General features: G+C 47.8%; 1 protein-coding gene across 7 annotated transcripts in view; it reads left to right on the forward strand.

The window, feature by feature from the left end:
• Positions 1–5,259: 5,259 nt before the first annotated feature.
• Positions 5,260–18,227, forward strand: part of Ciita (class II major histocompatibility complex transactivator) — a 50,233-nt gene continuing 37,265 nt past the window's right edge. For 2 of the 7 annotated variants that reach the window (XM_051181406.1, XM_051181407.1), the window contains exon 1: positions 5,260–5,599. In XM_051181406.1, the coding sequence (XP_051037363.1) occupies positions 5,317–5,599 (283 nt within the window). In that variant the 5' untranslated portion in view covers positions 5,260–5,316. The other 5 variants (XM_051181408.1, XM_051181410.1, XM_051181411.1 and 2 more) reach the window with 4 other exon arrangements.

Here is an 18,227-nt window from a genome sequence, read left to right on the forward strand (position 1 = left end):
ATCAACACCATTTCTTGGGTACTGAGGTACAGAGGATAAGTATTTAAGTCATAATCAAATTTGTTAATGATAAATCAGAGATTGACTCCATATGCATCCACATATTTCAGTGGCTCTGGACTCTTAACCCAGATCTTAGGAAGGCAGGAGAATGGAAAGTTTAAGACCTTTCTTGTGTGCAGTGCTGGCGTGCAGTGGTGGAGTCAGTGCTGGCGTGCAGTGGTGGAGTGCAATGGTGGAGTCAATACTGGAATGCAGTGGTGGAGTCAGTGCTGGCATGCAGTGGTGGAGTACAGTGGTGGAGTCAGGGCTGGCATGCAGTGGTGGAGTGCAGTGGTAATGCACTTGCCTGAGGGGTTGAGGCTCTGAGTTCTATCTTCAGTACTCTAAACAAGGAGAGAGGGGGAGCTGGGGAGATGGCTCAATCTTGAAGTCAAGCACTTGCCTTGCAAGCATGAGCACTTGAGTTTGATCTCCAGAAACCCAATGTGGTGGCATAGGTTTTTCATCCAGTGCTGGGGAGGTAGACACAGGCAGATCCCTGGGACTAAAAGTAAGAACTCTTGTTTTAGAAAACTAAAGTGGACATGACTGAGGAAGACATTCAAAGCTAACATTTGGCTTACATACATACCCCCCAACACACACACACACACACACACACACACACACACACACACACACACACACACACACTTCACATGTGCTAGGAACAAAGCCCATCTCTCCCTCTTCATCATGGCTGATTTTTGGTGTGAGGCACTGCACCACTGTAGTCCACTTACAATAGTTTATAGTTGCAAAAAGGTACCAATGTATTGCAGGATCACTCTGCAGAGCCAAAGTGTGTCTAGGGACCTAGGGAAAATAGTTCCCTGGCTGTGGTGTAAACTTATATCTTTGTGTTATTTAAGAGCCTCCAGAAAGCAAACACCAAGACCGAATTGGGGTACCAGAGGGCTTCAGGCATAATGTCTCTGAAGGACAGTGGATTGGGGGACACTCTGGGAGAGTGGGTAGGTCTGATACAGGAAAAGAGGAAAGGAGGGGGTCTAAAGGAAAAGTTTCAGCTGAGTTGGCTGCAGAGAATGCCACACTATTTAGGCATGTGCAGACCTGTGTCATTGTACTTCTTATTGTCCAATGCTGGTTGGGAAGCACCTGGTGTCTACTTACAAGCTGAGGAAGAGCCTGTGTGCACCTTCAGGAGGCTAGAAGCTGCCACCTGTGGCAGGTTCTCTCCAAGGGACCAGTGAGTTGTATCTCAGAGGTCATAGCCTTGATTGCTTGAAAGTGTGTACTTGTTCTTGTGTGTGTATGTCCCTATGCACATAGGTGAAGGCCAGAGAATCTCAGGTATCAGTCTTCAGGTGCCTTCGGTATTTGAGGTTTTACCTGGAGCTCACACAGTTGGCTAGGTTAGCCAGACAACAAAGTCCAGAGGTCTACCTGTCTCTACCTCCACAGAGCTCTGATCACCAGTGTGTGCCACTATATTGAGATATTATATCATGGGTTCTGAGAGTTCAACTCAAGCCACCATTGCTTGAGAAGCAAACATTTGTCAACTGAGCCAAACCCACACAGCCTTGATATTTCACAAAGGACTTTGAGTCTAGCAACCTGGATAGTCATTCTCTGCATGAGCCCCAGCACTTGTGGGCTTTGTAAGCTTTCACAGGATACTTGACATCTCTGAGCTTCAGGTTCCTGGAATGCCCATGTTGCTTTCCTATGTCTTGGCTTCTTGTAGAGAACACTGATGGTGTCTCTGTATCTCCAGACACGACAAGCAATAAAGTGGTAGTGAGGTGTCCCCACACTTTACAGGAAACACACAGATACTTTGTGACCCTGACTCTTCTCCACATGGAAGCAGGACTACAAGATCCCTGACTATGGCACAGATTATCCCATAGAGGAGCACGGGGCCAGAGGCCACTTGAGGGCTTATTGCGGGGTCAGTGTTGACCATGATGGAGTATGGAGCTAAGGAGGCCATGGCCATCAAGAAGGTAGGAGAGATAATTATGGAGGTAGTGTATTTGGCAAGGCCAGGAAGGGGCCAATAGAAATGACATAGGTGGTAGGGATGGTGGTACAGATGACAGAGGGGAGCAGCGGTAGATGGTGAGAGCAGTGGCAGAGGGGATAGGGTGGGGATGGTGGAAGGGGTGAGGGAGATGGTGATGGTAATGATGGCTGTGGAGGAGAAGCAGATGATGGGGATGGAGAGGGTGAAGGTGGGAGAAGGGGAAGTGGTCATGGAAATTGCAGCCATGGTGACAGAGATGGCTGTGATGACAATGGCTGTCGTGGATGAGGAGATGATGGTGATGATGGTGGAAGGGAAGGAATGGTGGTGAGCTTGACTCTGACACCCATTAACATTCTGTCTCCTAACTCCCACACCTGCCGTTGTGCACTATCATAGAGCATTCTGTCTTTCCATGGACTGCCAGTCTAGTCTGTTCTGCCCACTTGTCCTGTGCCTCTTCAGTTATAAGCCAGGAGCATACTCCATGTGCCTTGGGGAGAAATCCAAGAAGCAGAAACAGCAGTGCATATCCCTAAGCAGTGGCTAAGGTGACTCAGGCTGAGATGCGGCAAGGTTTTGCCATGGCCCCTGGGCAGACATGCAACAACCACAGGAACATACCCAGCCACGCCTGCAGACCTGGGGAGCATGTCTCCTGACCTCTCAGAAGGAAGCAGCCACTCTGTTGAATGCTAAGTTCCTGGTCCTCTTCTCTTTTACAAACCCACAGCTGGCCTCCTTTGGGTCTCTAGACCAGGTTCTGCAACTACACAGCTTCCCTGCAGGGCCTTGGTGAATGCCATCTATGAATCAGTGTAGGGGATGACAGGACCACAGAGAGAAAGCATCCGAGTGCCCCCACCCTCTTCTCACTGGGGAATTATTTGGGTTTTTCGTCATCTTTGATCTCCAAGTTACAGCAGAAGGTAAAAGGTCTCTCATTCAACAGGTAGATGAGTTCAAGAACACTCTGAGCCCCGAGAGCTACAGCATGAACGTGTGGTGGCCAGGTGGTCTCCTCTTGAGTATCCCTCTGCACCTCTTGTTTCCCCAGCTACAAAGCTCCTCCTCCCCAGGTCTCCTAAGAGTCTATGGATCAAGATCCAGGTCTCATTTTATAGCATAAGTATGACTTTAGGCACTACAACAATGTGCTATCCTGCTAGTAACCAGATACTTAGAGTAAGAGGGGATCACCCAATGAGTATTAAATAACCAATCCCTAGACAAGAAAGAGAGCCAGTTCAAATCACCACCTCATCATCATTACCACCACCACCACAACCACCATTTTGGATCTCACAGTATGGAATTGCTATTTGTGGTAGATTTGGTCCTATGGGAATCACTCAGCATCTTAGAACCAACCAAATTGTCTCAGTGGTGAGATGTTAAGGCTGAGGCTGGGGGTGGGGAAATGAAGACATGATGAGCTTCAGAAACCTAGACTGGGTCGGGAGCTCACAAATGCCTCAGCTGGTAAAGGTGCTTGCCACCAGCCTGCTGACTTGAACTGGAGTTTAAGCCCTGGACCCACGTGGGTGGAAGGAGATAAGCAACTCTCAGTTGTTCTCTGACCGCAGAGAGAGGATTAAAGAGTTTGAAATCTTAGAATAGGCTGGCTGCCATGTAAATCCCTGATTTAGCATATCAGCAACTTGTGAAGATAGAGAATGGCCAGTGCTCTATGGGCTCCCCAGTCCAGTGTCAGACACCTCCCTCAAGACATCCTAAGATGGGGTATTTAATTCAGGCCTTTTACAGAGAGAATAGGGTTGACTGGGTGAAGCTCAAGGTGACAGGGTAATATGTATGGTTAATCAACAACTATTGTCACCCTGCAGGTAGTCCCAGGTAGAATATTCATTCAGCCCTCCCAATGCTAAGGACTGTAAGCATCATTTCACCTTTTCCAATAGAAAAGGTCTAGTTAATGTGACTATAATCTTATATTAGCACATGGAGGGCCTGGGACCTGAACCCTCAAAGCCTAGTTCGGAAGCCAGCCTTGATGCCACAAACCCATCACTTGAGGGATATCACACAGGCAGGTTCCTCTCAGTGTGTACTGACTTGGCTTCCACAAAATCCCCAGAATCAGGGGTTCTCAAGCATCTACACAAGGGCGGTAGGTACTCAGAGTCTAAGGGGAGTGTGACAGAACCCAAAGAAATTAAACGGCTCCCAAGGCACTCTGAGCCAGTGGCTCCCAGGTTTGTTGTCTCAGGGTCTCAGAGGAGTGAGGACAGCAGAAGGCAAGGAAGCTTAATTGAGGTAGGGAGCCAACTCCCTAAAAGGGAGGGGGCTGGAGGGACCTCCTCTGTGGTCATTTTTAGGCATGGTTCTAGAGCCTGTGTGTGTAACTGGGGATCGAATTGGATGGATGTGGGGGACTCTAGCTGGGTGAGAGATGAGGTAGGAGAGTGCAGACTCAGGAGAGGAGGAAAACTGCCAAAAGTTTCAAAAGGGAGGAAGAATCAGGAAGTGAGAAGAGCAAGAGACGGTGGTCAGCGATGATCCAGACAAAGTGGGGACCTTTTATAATCCATAGCTTGTGAGTTCAGCTGACAGAGTTGTCAAACAGAAGCTGCCCTGTGAGTGCACACCTTTGCTCAGGCACAAGGGGGGGCTTCCGAGCTGATTCGCAGTTTTTGAGGTGTACTCTCTGTCTACCAAGGCTATCAGGAAACTGGTTTACCAATAAACTTCAGGTTTCTACCTGCATGGCACTTACAGAGAAGCTAATTGCCCATCTGTACTAGTTTTTCCCACTATTCAGAGGCTTCTTATCTAACTTTTAAAAAGACAAAATAAATAGCCAGGAGGTAGTGGTTCACTAATTTAATCCTAGCATTCAGGAGGCAAAGGCAGGTGGATCTCTCTGAGTTTGAGGCCAGCCTGGTCTATAAAGTGAGTTCCAGGACAGCCAGGGCTACATATAGAAACCCTGTCTCAAAAACAAAACGAAACAAACAAACAAACAAAAAACCCCAAACAAACAAACAAAAAACCTAAAAAAAAAAAAAAAAAAAAGATAAAATAGATTTTAAAAGCTGAAAGAAAAGCAGAAATGCCCTTATCGCTATACAAATCATTCTGAACTCATTTTCGTTCACCAAGCACCCTGGCCTGCACATGAATGAGGAAATATTCCTAAGAAGGAATAAGCTGTAGTGACAGCAGAGGTTCCTTCATCCTGGGTCTCACTTCATGTTTTGGATGCTGCAAGGCTGGGTGAGAAGAGACTGCAGGCAGCTGGCCTTCCTTGAAGCACTGCCATGAACCACTTCCAGGCCATTCTGGCTCAGGTACAGACACTGCTCTCCGGCCAGCAACCCAGGCAGGTTCAGGCCCTCCTAGATGGCCTGCTGGAAGAAGAGCTGCTCTCCCCCGAATACCACTGTGCCCTGCTCCGTGAGCCTGATGTTGAGGCTCTGGCCCGCAAGATTTCTTTGACCCTGCTGGAGAAAGAGGACTTAGGCTTGGCTTGCTCAAGCTGGGTCCGCAGCAAGCTACAGGCCTTGGCAGTAGAGAGGGCCACCAGCTACAGGGATCATGGAGGTAAGCTGGCATCCTTTTGAGTCAAGGGAAATAATATGTGGTCAGCCCTAAGGTATCCTTCCATCTCTGAAAGGGAGATGCATGTGCAGGATGCGGGGCAAGCTCCTGGAAAACCTGGGTGGCTGGGTGCTGAGGGCATGTAGCATGCTTCCTACATTGAGCAGAGCATCCTCAGAGTATACTGCTAACCACCTGCTTGGCCCATGCCTAAGCCTCATCAACACTGGGCTCCAAGGTCCATGGTGGACAGAGGGACTCCTGCTTTCAGAAAACACACCATCTAGTAGGAAGACAGAAAGAGATACAATTAGTCACTTCAGGTCAAAAATAGAGAAACTGTGTCTGGGAATGTAACTCAGTTGGTAGAGTGCTGGCCCAGCATACACCAAACACTTCTTAAATGGGAAGTAATAGTACACATTTGTAATTTCAGCACTTGGAAGACAGAATCGGGAGAATTAGAGATTCAAGCTCATCCTTGGCTGTATGGTGTGAGCAGCCTGGGCTTCATGAGACCCTGTCAAAAAAAAAAAAAAAAAAAAAAAAAAAAAAAAAAACAGATAAAAAGGAGAGTCCTGGAAATGGGGGGCTAAGAAGTTGGAGATAAGAGGGCAGTGGTGTGTGTGTGTGTGTGTGTGTGTGTGTGTATGTGTGTGTGTATGTGTGTGGGGGGGGAGGCTGACTGACTGATAACTGACTGACAAAGGGATAGAGATACAGAAAGTCAGAGATACCCTGATGGACCAAGAGGGGAAAGGAAAGAGAACTGGAAGGAAAAGGAATAAAAAGCTGGTAGGAAACAGAGATATAGAGAAACAGAAGCCAGCCCATGAGGACAGAGGAGTATCATTTATCTTTGTGAGGGAAGTCAAAGGACAACTTGTGGGAGTAGGTGCTCTCCTTCCATGTGGGTCCCAGGGATTGAATTCAGTTCATGAGCACCTCTACCCCCTAGACCAGCTCACCTGTCCAGGGTCTTGGTGTCTTGGATTTAAGGGTACTGCTAACAGCCAAACGTGGTCTTTTGTTCATTTTCTTTGGTACTGAGGATGGAATCCAGGGCTTTGTGTGTGGCAGGCAGCAGATGCTCTGTCACTGAGTTCCACCCCGGCCCGCTTCTGCCTCTTAAGTTCAGAGAGAAACAAGTACCATTGTCTCTGCTCCCATCCTTCATTCCTCCAGCATGCCTGGCTTCCTCCTCAGGAACAGATGCTCACTGAGACAGAGCTTGTCCTGTCCTGCATGTGTGCTGTTACAGTATCACCATCAGGGTCACAGATTCCAGCCTTTTTGGTCCCATCATGTATCCAACTCACCCTGTACTTGGTACTGATGGAGTCCTTACAATGTGCAGGGCACAGGTAACAACCGCACCCTCTTTCTAGGCATCCCGCCCATCCCAGCCCTTTGAATTCATATATCCCTCATCAAATGCACAAAGCAGAAGCTAGCTAGATGCCTCAGGGTAGGAAGTGGCAGAGGCCAGTCTAAAAGACAGACAAGCTGTGATCCTGAATCTGAGCAGAGTAGGGGGGGGTCAATGTTTTTTTGGTGACCATGAAGCACTAGACAATGCCGGACTCTTCCATGTTTCTACTAAGACATATGCATTCTATCACTGGGGTTGGCTGTGCTTGTGTATAAATTCCCAGGTTGGTGGTATCTTTCCTGTCCTGAATAGGCTCTCATTCTCTCCTTCCTAACATGGAGACCGTGGGGGAACATTTACTCCCTATCAGATCTCTGGATTTCCAACAGAGTGAGGTGGCCAGTATTGTCCTACTGGGGCAGCCTTCCACCTGGGGAAGAAGTGAGAGCCTTCCTCTTTCTTCAGACTGCCACCAAGGGCAGCTCCCTCCCTCCACGTTGCCCTCAGCTACTGCTATCCCTCTTTCTGAGTATTCTGAGTATACTGGTTCCTGTTTTTTTTTTTTTTAAACTAATTTCCTTCCTGGGGGTGTAGTATTTTGTTTTGGATGTCACGTGATTTCAGAAAATGGAAGTGGACTCTGGGTGTGAACATCAGGGACTAGGAGACAGAAGGGTATGGTCCTTACTCCCTCTTCCTGTCCTCCAGGCCAGCTCTGTTCCAGACTGGGGCTACACACACACACACACACACACACACACACACACACACACACACACACAGCAGGCAGAGATGGAGAATGTGGAAGAGGAGACCCCCCCTCTCCCAGACCCCCATCCTCCCACCCCCACCCCCAACCAGGGGAGGAAAGCATGAGATTTGGAAATGAAGAACACTGGCTGAATTCAACAGAATGTTGCAAAAGGGAAGCCATTGGTATTGGGTTTTGTGCTCACTTGGGAATGATCTAGGCCCTCCACTGCTTTGACACTGCACTAGCTCCCCATGTCACTCAAAAAAATCCCCATGTCACAGGCCTGCCACATTCTGGCCCTCATTCCCTGCTGTTGTCAACTGCAGCCCCTCCCATGTCCCCAGTGTCCCCCAGACACACCTGCTTACCACCTGCCTCAGGACCTGTGCGTGTTCTGTCCTCTGCCTGGAGTATTCCTCTCCAGGTATTCTCTTGGTCAACCTCTTGAAATGTCCTTTAAAACTTGCTTCAAATATCACTTAACATCAAAGCCTACCCTGAACATCCCATGCCATACAAATCCCTCCCTGCTGTAACCCTGTGCTGAGGGGACAGAGACAGGAGGATCTGTGGTGCTTTCTGGCTGAGTTCAGTGAGAGACTGTGTCAGGGGAATGAGGTGGACAGTGATAGAGCAGGACACCCAGTTTCCTCTCTGTGCCTGCACATACACACACACACACCTTGCCCAGACTTTAAAAAACATCCATATAATTTAATTTTGTGTTTTGTGTGTTTGTAAAGAAGCTCCACACAGCACAAGCTAATGTTTTAATCATGTTATGTCTCAAATGCCCAATATGGTATCATTCTAAGGACACAATAGGCATGCAATATATATTTGTTGAATGTTGGATGGTTTCATATATGGACTGATGAATGGATGGTGGATGGGTGGATGGGTAATGGATGTGTATGTGGGTAGATGAATATGTGGCAGTGAGTGGGTATATAAGGAGTGGGGGATGAATGAATGGATAGGTAAGGGAGTGGGTGAACATATGGATGGATGGATGGATGGATTGAAAGGTAGTTGAATGAGTGAGTAGGTTGATAGATGGATATATGGTTGTGGAGTAGGTTTATGGATGGATGGGTGGGTGGGTGGGTAGGTAAATAGGTGGGGTGGAAGATAGGTTGATGGGTAGGTAGATGGATAGATATGTGAGTAGATGGGTGGACGGGTAGGTGGATAGACAGATGAAAGCATAGATGTACAGATTGATGTGGGTAGACATATGAATGGATGATGGATGGATGGAAGGATGGATAAATGAATTATTGTGTGAATGGGTGGGTAGGTAGACTGATGGTGACCATATATGGGTCATGCACTACCACTATTCTCTCTTTACAAATGAATAAGTTGAGGCCCAGAAAAGTTAAACAACCATGTGCTTAGGATCTAGGGAGGGCTTCGTTTCATCTAAAGAATGTGGACACCTTCCATCCATTTCTGCTTGGCTCCCTTTTCTGAACAGCCCAAGGATACAGGAAATCTACCAGGACAGGTGAGCATTCTCTGAGCGGATAAGAGGTGCTGCCCTGCCTTCACTACAATCATACAACAACCATACAAGAAAACCCTGTCTGGAAGAAGACCCTGGGAGGCTGGCTCTGATCTACATAGAACAGTGTGTGTGCACACAGCTCCAGTAGGGCTCCAGTAAGTCTGGGGCTCATAGTTTCATCCCAAGGGAACTCAGTAGACTCAGTGAGAAAGCAGACATTCAGACAGAAGTTAGCCAGCCACAGTCCATAGCCCCTGAGAGAATAGGCACAAGCCAGGAAAGGACAAAATAGGAAGGAAGGGTCCTGATGAAGAAAGAATTAGCTGTAAAATGGAGGCTACACAAGTCTCAGAGTCACTGTTCTGTGGATTTGGGGACAGCATCCAATGTGAGACATGAACATTCCCAGTCCCAGTCAGCTATTTCTGACTCCAAGGCATCAAGGCTGGTGTCTGGTGTGAACAGGAGAGGGCAGCCCCAGGTTTGTCCATGAGCTAGAAAGTATTTTGTTCTCTTTTCTCTGGTTTCAGGACATCCCTTCCAGGCTCCTGACTCGGGCTACTTTTGATTGCACTATTCTCTGTTCTGAGTACGATATTACTACACACTGTCTTGATGCCTCTGGGATTTCCCCATGTGGATTCCATCCTCAGAAACACAGCATAAAGACTCCCTCCAGGATGCTGTGTGATTTATTGGAAAGGGACATTCCCTCCAGCTTCCTTCCCCATTTGAAAGCTAGGATGCGGGACTGCCCATATTGGCTTCCTCCGTCCTCCCTCTTCGCTGTGTCTCCCCAGATCTTGCCCTGCTTCCAGCAGCACACCTATTTCCTTCCTGGAAGGGGGTAGGTTTCATGGAACACTCAGTTTTTCCCCTGGCATGCCTCCCAGCACTTAGCCTGTGGTTCTTTCACTCCCAGGAGCCACAAAAGGAGAAGTCCTGTTGTCACTTCCCAGATTATTTTCCCTGCTCTGTGTCCTCTTGCCTCAGAACTTGGCACCTGACCCAGCCAGGGACTATTTCTGATTCTGTTGCTATTGCCTGGACTGGCTCATCTGGATCCTTTGTCCAGTCACCTCCTGGTCACTTTGTGTCTTCTTCCAGCATGCTTTCTTCATACCCTAACCTTCTCCAATCTACTTTTCAGTGAGTCCATTTATAATTCATATTGACTTACCAAATTCACTAGTTTTTCTGTTTGCCTATTCACTCACCTGTGTATATTTTTATAGCAACTTAGCTGCCTACCTTCCTACCTGTGGGTGAACCCATTTACATTCCCATCTACCTGGATGCTGCATTCTCACATAACTTCCTGCATTCTTAATTAGTAACATGCCACCTTTATCCTATCTGTTCCCTTACTCTTTATCACCTCCCCCTCAATCACCTATTTAGCTCCCACTGGAATTGTGTGCTTACCAAGAACCATGAGGCAAGGCACTTACAGGAAAATCTTTTTTTAATGTTCTTTCTTTTTATTAATTAATTTTTTACATTCCAATTCCAGTTCCCCCTCTCTCCTCTCCTCCTGCTCCTTTACTCTCCCCCACTTTCCATCTCCTCCACAGAGAGGGTAAGGCCTCTCCTAGTAAGTCTACTAAGTCTGTCCCATCAATCATCTTGTTGAGGCAGGACCAAGACACCTCTCCTCCCCCACACCCCTGTGGCTAGGCTGGGCAAGGTGTCTCTCCATATAGAATGGGCTCCACTAAGTCAGTTTGTGCTTTAGTGTTAGATCTTGGGCCCACTGCCAGTGGCCTCATATATTGTCCCAGTTGTACCATTGTCACCTATATTAAGGGAGTGTAGTTTGGTCTTATGTAGGTTCGCTAAGGGACGATCTTTATCCACTTAGGACTCAAGCCAGCCTTGATCACTAAAACAATAATTTCTATACACACACACACACACACACACACACACACACACACACACACACACTTGTAATCTGTACATGTTTGGGGAGGTAAGTGTACATGCACATGTATATTCCTGTGTATAGACACAAGAGATCATCGCTGGAATCTTCCTCAACCACCCTTTACCTTTTGTTTTGAGACTGTCTCTCACTAAACTTAGAGCTCACTAATTGTTCAAGACTAGAGCCAGCAAGCCCCAGTGACCCTCCTGCTCTGGGATCACAGGTTCAGGGTGCCATGCCAGATTTTAACTTGGGTGCTGGGATCTGAGCTTAGGTCCTCATGTTTGCATAGCAAACACTTTGCCAATGGAGCATCTCCTAGCTCCCACATAGGGGTTTAAAGAAAAGAATGCCCAGGGCTGGTTTGACCCTTCCTTCCCAGGCCTTGTCTCCATTCACCTCATCCTGGGAGGCTAAACTTTGCTGTCTGTGCCATCTATCCCGTGCCCCTCCTTTGTTTCCCCACCTCCACTGGTCTCTGATGGGTACCAGCATTATTCTTCTGGGTGCTGATATGGCACCTTGTCACAGTCCTGCTTGGAAACCATCTGCACAGGTATGGGAACACTTCTACTTAGTTATTGTGGCACATACACCTGGGATCCGGGGGTGTCATTGAAGATGTAGAAACCAGGTAATAGCACAGGTGTGTGGTGCTGCTACGAGCTGGGTGTATTCAGGCAGAGCCCCACTGCAACACAAACCCACCTTGCTGATGTGACTCAGGTGTGGTGGGGTGGGTATCAGAGCTAGCTGCCTTTAAAAACAGAAGAAACCTCATATGTGTCTCGGAAGAGCAGAGTATCTGACACCAGATCCTCTCCTTGGCACCAGGTCATGAGGCTGGGAGTGAGGCACAGTGAGATTTCTACTGCTAACCGTTTCCCCCCACCAAACAGAAGCTGTTTCAAGTTGACTCCTAGCAGTTCTCATTTGTCTGTTTACTTCCTTCTTGGGACTTTAGCAAGCAGTAGTGGTGGCTTTAAAACTGTCACCATACAAAGATGGTTACTGCACACATTTTATGCATGGGGAAACAAAGGCTCTCAAATGGAAATTGAGGGGTTTAAGGTCACCCACCTGCCAGGAACAGTCACACCACCCTTTGTCTCCCAGGCTGGGCCTCCGGAATCATCGGAATCATCCGTACAACCCTCGACTTTTCTGTGTACCACCCACACTAGTATCTACTTGACATGTTTTCCCATACCATTCACATTTGTAACTCTTTGCAAAGTAAGTTTTATTTCCTGCCACAAGGAGGGGAAAGTGCCCTCATAGCAGTGTTGTTTGTGTTTGTTTGCTTGCTTGCTTGCTTTCAGACAAGGTCTTATATAGCCAGGCTGGTCTCCAATTCTCTACAGCATTGAAGGTGATGAAGTTTTGATTCTCTTGCCTCTACATCCCCAATTCTGGGATTACAGGTGTGCACCACCACATCCAGTTTGTGTAGTGTGTTAAACCCAGGGCCTCGTGTATGCTAGGCAAGCACTTCATCAACTGAATTCCAACTCCAGCACCAGAAAGTAATTTTTAAAGAAAAAAATTGAACAATGCTATAAGCCAGATACTGCCCCCCACCACCATGGGGAGGTGCCATCCGTGGCAAAGGGAAGCCCTGTGTTGGAGAGGGTTAAAAACAGATTCACCCCAGACCAGAACTTTCTCCTTGATGTCATCTGAAGGATGGGCACAATGGAAAGCTACTCACTCTCCCAGTGTGAGTCAATGTTGTTTATCACCACAACCAAGTCACCCTGAGCCAGTGAGCTTTCAGGCTACTCTATTAGAATTAACACTCCATGTGCAACTTGGGCTTTAACTCAATATGTTGGAATAAAAATGATGGACCATCCAGAGAAATTCAAAGCACTTTGCTGTGACCATGAGGGTGACAGTACAGAGCAGAAACAGAAGCTAGCACTCCCCACATCCCTAACAGCTGTTTGTTGTCTCCAGGCCATGCATGGGTATCTGATACAGGCCCTGCGCTGCAGAAGATGGCAGAGATGGTGGCTAGCTCCAGTGCAGATCCATAGCAATCATCATTTCAGAGTATCCTAGTCAATGTGCAGCCTTCTGTGGTCAACCAATTTGGCTTGCAATGGGGAACTGAAAGTAACATAAGAAGCTGTGGGTGGCTAAGGGAGCATGGGCAAATTAGAGCATATCCCAGCTACAGGATATGAACTGCTTGGGCTACTTTGCCATTTCAGTTGGTCCCTTACTTGCTTTCTTTGCATGATAGCTGAGCTTGGTAGGTTCTGGGTTCCTGACTGGTCTAGAGTGGGCAGGTGAGTGGTGGGACCACCTACTTCTCCACTGGGACCCGAGGACCTTCTTGGAGGAGTCTAGTGTACCAGGAGGTGCAGCTGAACCCCAAACATCTCTGTCTTCCACATCATGCGCTGCCTGGTTCCTTGCCCTTCTGGGTCCTACCTGCCGGAGCTGCAAAGTAAAAATTCAGGTTAGAAAAAAATTGGTGTGATTAGAGCTTTTGTAAGCCCGGTGAGGACTTGGCTGGTTCTGAGGATCCCTTCTGTGAATTGGTGGTAAGGTAAGGAAAGGGGTCTGTGTCCCCCTGGCATGGACCTAATGGAAAATCTTCTTTCCACTTGAGAGACACTGAGAATGTCTAGGTGCTTGGCAAAGGGGCTTTCTCTGCGATCACACGTGTAGGGGCTGTGTTGGCAATTCTCGATCCCACCAAAGTTTGGGGCTACCTGGTCTCTCCCTTCCTCCTCCTCTTCTTCTTTCATCTTCTCTTCTTCCCTAACAGTATTGAACCTAGATCCTGTGCATGCTAAACAAGTCTACCCCTGAGCTACATCTCCAGCCCAGATCTGTCTCCGGGTAAATAAGTTGTACCTCTACAGGAGACTTCCACATCATCCCTGGGAAGCTTGGCTCTCACAAACTGTAATCAAGCTTGGGGTGTTTCTAGTAAGCATGGAGATTCTGGAAGAGTTTATGCTCTCCAGCCTTCAAGTGGTTTTTGAGAAGTAGGACATGATAGGTGGTGATGATTGATTATATCATGTGGCACTTGCTTTGAAGCCAACACCATGAGCTCACCACCCAGCTACACTTTTTGCTGCATCTATGTTGTGCCTTTGAACCACTGCTAACCTCTGAGTTTCAGTTTTCCTCAGCCATCAAACAGTGGGCTCAGAGGAATGTCTGTGTGGTGGGGTAATAATGGTGAGAATCAAAGAGCTCAACGTAGTACTTGGTACTTTGTAGTAACTGACTGTCATCAGAGGTGTCTAGTGTGACATTACTGTTATTGCATGGTTAAAAGGTGTGGGGCAACTTTCCTCAGACTACCCTGAAATGTACTGCCTAAATCATGGTGGGAAGTGTCCCAGCCCAGAGCCATGCAGCTTGAGGTTCTGGGTGGGAGGTAGTGTTTTAGGTAGAGTCAACTTGACCCAGTCGCTCAGCTGCAGATGAGGAAATCTAGTCATGAGAAGAAGAAGTGACCTCTCCAAGGACGCATGTCCTGGGAAAGCAGAGGGTCTGAGAACTTTACTAATGAATCGCAGGTCTAAATGCCCACCAAAGAAGCAACTTATCTATCTTTGTGGTTGGGCTGAGCTGAAGAGAACTAGAGAGCCACCAGGGTTGTGGGTGGTCTGCAAGCCAAACACCTGCCCTGGAGCTCAGCTCTGCTGTCTCAAATCTGGAGCCCTCTCCTCCTAAGCCTTCTCTCCTAAGTGAGATTTGCCTGGAGGGTGGGTCCTCTGGGGACACTCAGCTCAAGCAAACGGATTGTCATGTGGAAACTTCTAAAAAAGCACAGGGTCTCGAGCGCACAGGAGGGGGTGGTTGCCTTTAGCCCAAAGCTGGAGGTATGTAAATAGAAAGTGAAAGGGGGAAAAAAAAGCCGCCACAGAACGGGAGGTGAAAGAGCCACTGAGGAGTTGGTGGCAGGAAGAGGACTAGCAGCACACAGAAGCTGGCGCAACCACCCCGCGGTAGGTGTCTCCAAGGTCTGACTGGGAATCTGAGGAGGCCGGCAACTATTTGCCCGAGGTCAGACAGCCAGGCTGGAAAGAGTTGGATGGGCGTACAGACGATAAAGAGGCTTCTCAGATTCTGGACTGACTGACTGTGTGCAGGACCTGGGAGCTGGGAACCGGAGTCACAGGCTGTGCACTGCAGAACTCGAGGTGAGGGCAGGCGGGGCATGGGGGGGGGCAACCTTGCAAGAGCGTCTACCGCTCTGAGATGCAGATGGAGAAGGAGCAGGTGTGCACCCCACTTGTTCTTCAACATCTACCTAGGGACGCTCAAGGGAGGGACCAGGGACCTTGGATGAGGGGCTGCCCTTCACTGGACCTTTATTTGCCTGTTGGGACATATCACTCTGGAGTCTGGGTATAGGGCACTTCTTGTGAGGACTTTTGAACATAGAGTGTAGAGGTCTGGCCCCCACCTATTTGACCTTTATGGGGCAAGGTGTAGGCCTTGCTTTACTTGGCCACATCCTTTAAGGAGAGTTGCAATTGAGGTGAGTGCCAGAAGTGGGTGGGTAGAGTTCTCCTGGGGAGCCCAAATGTTAGAACTGCAGCTACTACACCTAGCTGTATGAGATCCTAAGAATGTACTCTCCTCCTACAGAGTCCCACAGCTCCTTTCTCCTCCCCGGGCCTCACACACCTAGGCTCCCATAGGGCTGGCAGCCCTCATCCTTTCCACACCAATTCCTCACTTCCGAGAAAAGTCGTATTAATCTGTGCTTCCAAACAAATAAATACGATTTCTCGGGCAAATTAAAGAAACTGGGCTTTCCTCCTTTGGTACCCTGCTGTAGCCAAAGGGCGTCCCCTTCCGACGACTGCAAACCCTGCTTTCCTGGAGGTTGGGAATAAGAGTGTGGAGAAGCCCTCAGAGATGCCTGAGTTGCAGTCCCAGTAGCCCACACTTGGGAACTCTTCTGAGAGGCTGTTGATAACAGGTCCCTTGACCACATGATCCACAGTACCAGTCAAGGTCCGTAGCTCTGCCCCAGGCCTGGGTCTCCAGTACCAGGTCTCTCCCCTAAGGTCTCAGGTGGGCCCTGGAGTGCCAGGCCCTGCTTTGGTCCTACCTGTGTTCCCTGGGTGCATGCTCTGGGAACTTCTGCACGATGATTCTATCTACTTTCAAGGAGAGGCACTAATGTGATCTGGGGAAACTGAGTCTTGGAAATGATCTGTTGTTATTTTTAAATGTTAATATATTCACACATATTAATTTACTTTAGATTAATAATCAAACAATATATAATAATTTATGTGTACTTATACACATAACCTATAACGGTATATAAGATCACATTTATTAATTAATATGTTTATGTTTGATTTTATTTTGCCAAAGGCCATATAGCAAACTGTTGAAAAAATCAGGGTTTGAACCCAGATCTCCTGAGAACCCTGTCTGCCTGAGTAGCAGATGTGAATTTCCATGAATGCTAGTGGGTTTTGAGCAGGCTGTCAAAGACAGGCCTGGTAGTTAGCAGAGCAAAAGCCCCCTGATGACGGCAGAGATTTTATTTGGCATACATTCTGGAAATTAACTGAAGGATTCTGTGCCAAGGCCCTGTGGCAGTCTCAGGAAATCAGAGGAGGGAGTGGAAAGCCTCTAGATTTGACTTTCAGGCTGGCCTTCAGTCATCATGGCTGACAAGCAGCTTCCCCTCTCCATCACTTCTCTGCAAAATGGGCAAAACATGAGAGATTCCTGGAGAACTGTGTGACTCATGCAGGAGCATTTGGAAACCCACCAGCATATGTCAGGAGCCAGCGGCTTCCAGAGTTGGAGTGCACACCTGAGGTGCCTTGGGAAGAAGCGGTGGCTGAGGAAGCTCCTCATGAGGGGACAGTCCAACTTCTACTCTGATTCAAGACAGATTCTGAGCTTCACTGTCAGTGTCTTAACAAGAGTAATAACCGCCCCTCCATCCACTTCCTCATTCTCTGCTCTTTCTCATTGCTTCCCCCTTCTTCTCTTTCTCTTCCTCCTCTTAAAAGTGTAATTTCATTTCATTTATTGACTTGTCTAGTTATGGTGTGGAAGGGGGTCAGCACATGTGCCAACATGCATGTGTGGAGTTGGTTCTCCCCTTCCACCATGTAGGTCCAGGGGATTGAATTCGAGTTGTCAGGCTTGGCTACAGGTACCTTTACCCACTGAGCCATCTCACTAGGTCTCTCTCCCCTCTTTTGAGACAAGGTCTAGATGGTAGCCCAGCTAGATTCAAACATGCCAATCTCTCGTCCCAGGTCCCCTGAGACCTGGGGATTCCAGGATTGTGAGGCTATTTTAAAGATGGTGCTATTTCAATAGCACTGTTTTGTATTGGTGGTGGGTGGCATCATTTCCTGGATGTTCAAGACAGTGGTAGAAAGTATTTTTGTAAAAGCATGGTGAAAATAGGCAACATAACTTTACTACTGAACATGTTCATAGTGTTCTAGAACCACCAGCTCTGTCTCTGGAACTTTTCCACTCCACTCCCAATGTAATGGAGTAATGGAGCAGTAACTCCACCTTCTCTCTCCTGGTCCCTAGTAACCTCCATTCTGCCATCTGGTCTTCAGAGCCTGACCGTTTTCAACTGGTGTAAGTGCAATACTTCAGTGTCTGCCTTCCTTTGTCACCACATCTTCAGGGTTTTCCCACAATGCACTCTGGTTCAGAAAACAATGACAAAAGAATATTCTAACACACAGGCCATGTGTTGTGTTCATAGGCAGTGTTGGTGGGTACTCAGCTTGCCTCTGCCCTTGAACTATGTCTTATTTTTTTGTTTTTTGTTTTTGTTGTTGTTGTTGTTGGGTGGTGTGTGTGTGTGTGTGTGTGTGTGTGTGTGTGTGTGTGTGTAGTTGTTTGGGCTATAATTTTGAGGGCTTGGTTATAAGGTCCTCACTCTGTACCCTAAGCTGGCAACCTCCTGCCTCTGCCTCCCTAAAGTGCTGAGATTCCAAGTGAAGTGTACACCACAATGCCCAGCAGCCTATGGACTATTTATAACATTGATAGCTTTAAATATTGATGTCAAAGGATCTGTTTGGTTACTTG

Source organism: Phodopus roborovskii, unplaced genomic scaffold (genome assembly GCF_943737965.1).
Source record: "Phodopus roborovskii unplaced genomic scaffold, PHOROB, whole genome shotgun sequence".
In the NCBI taxonomy this organism is placed as follows: domain Eukaryota; kingdom Metazoa; phylum Chordata; class Mammalia; order Rodentia; family Cricetidae; genus Phodopus; species Phodopus roborovskii.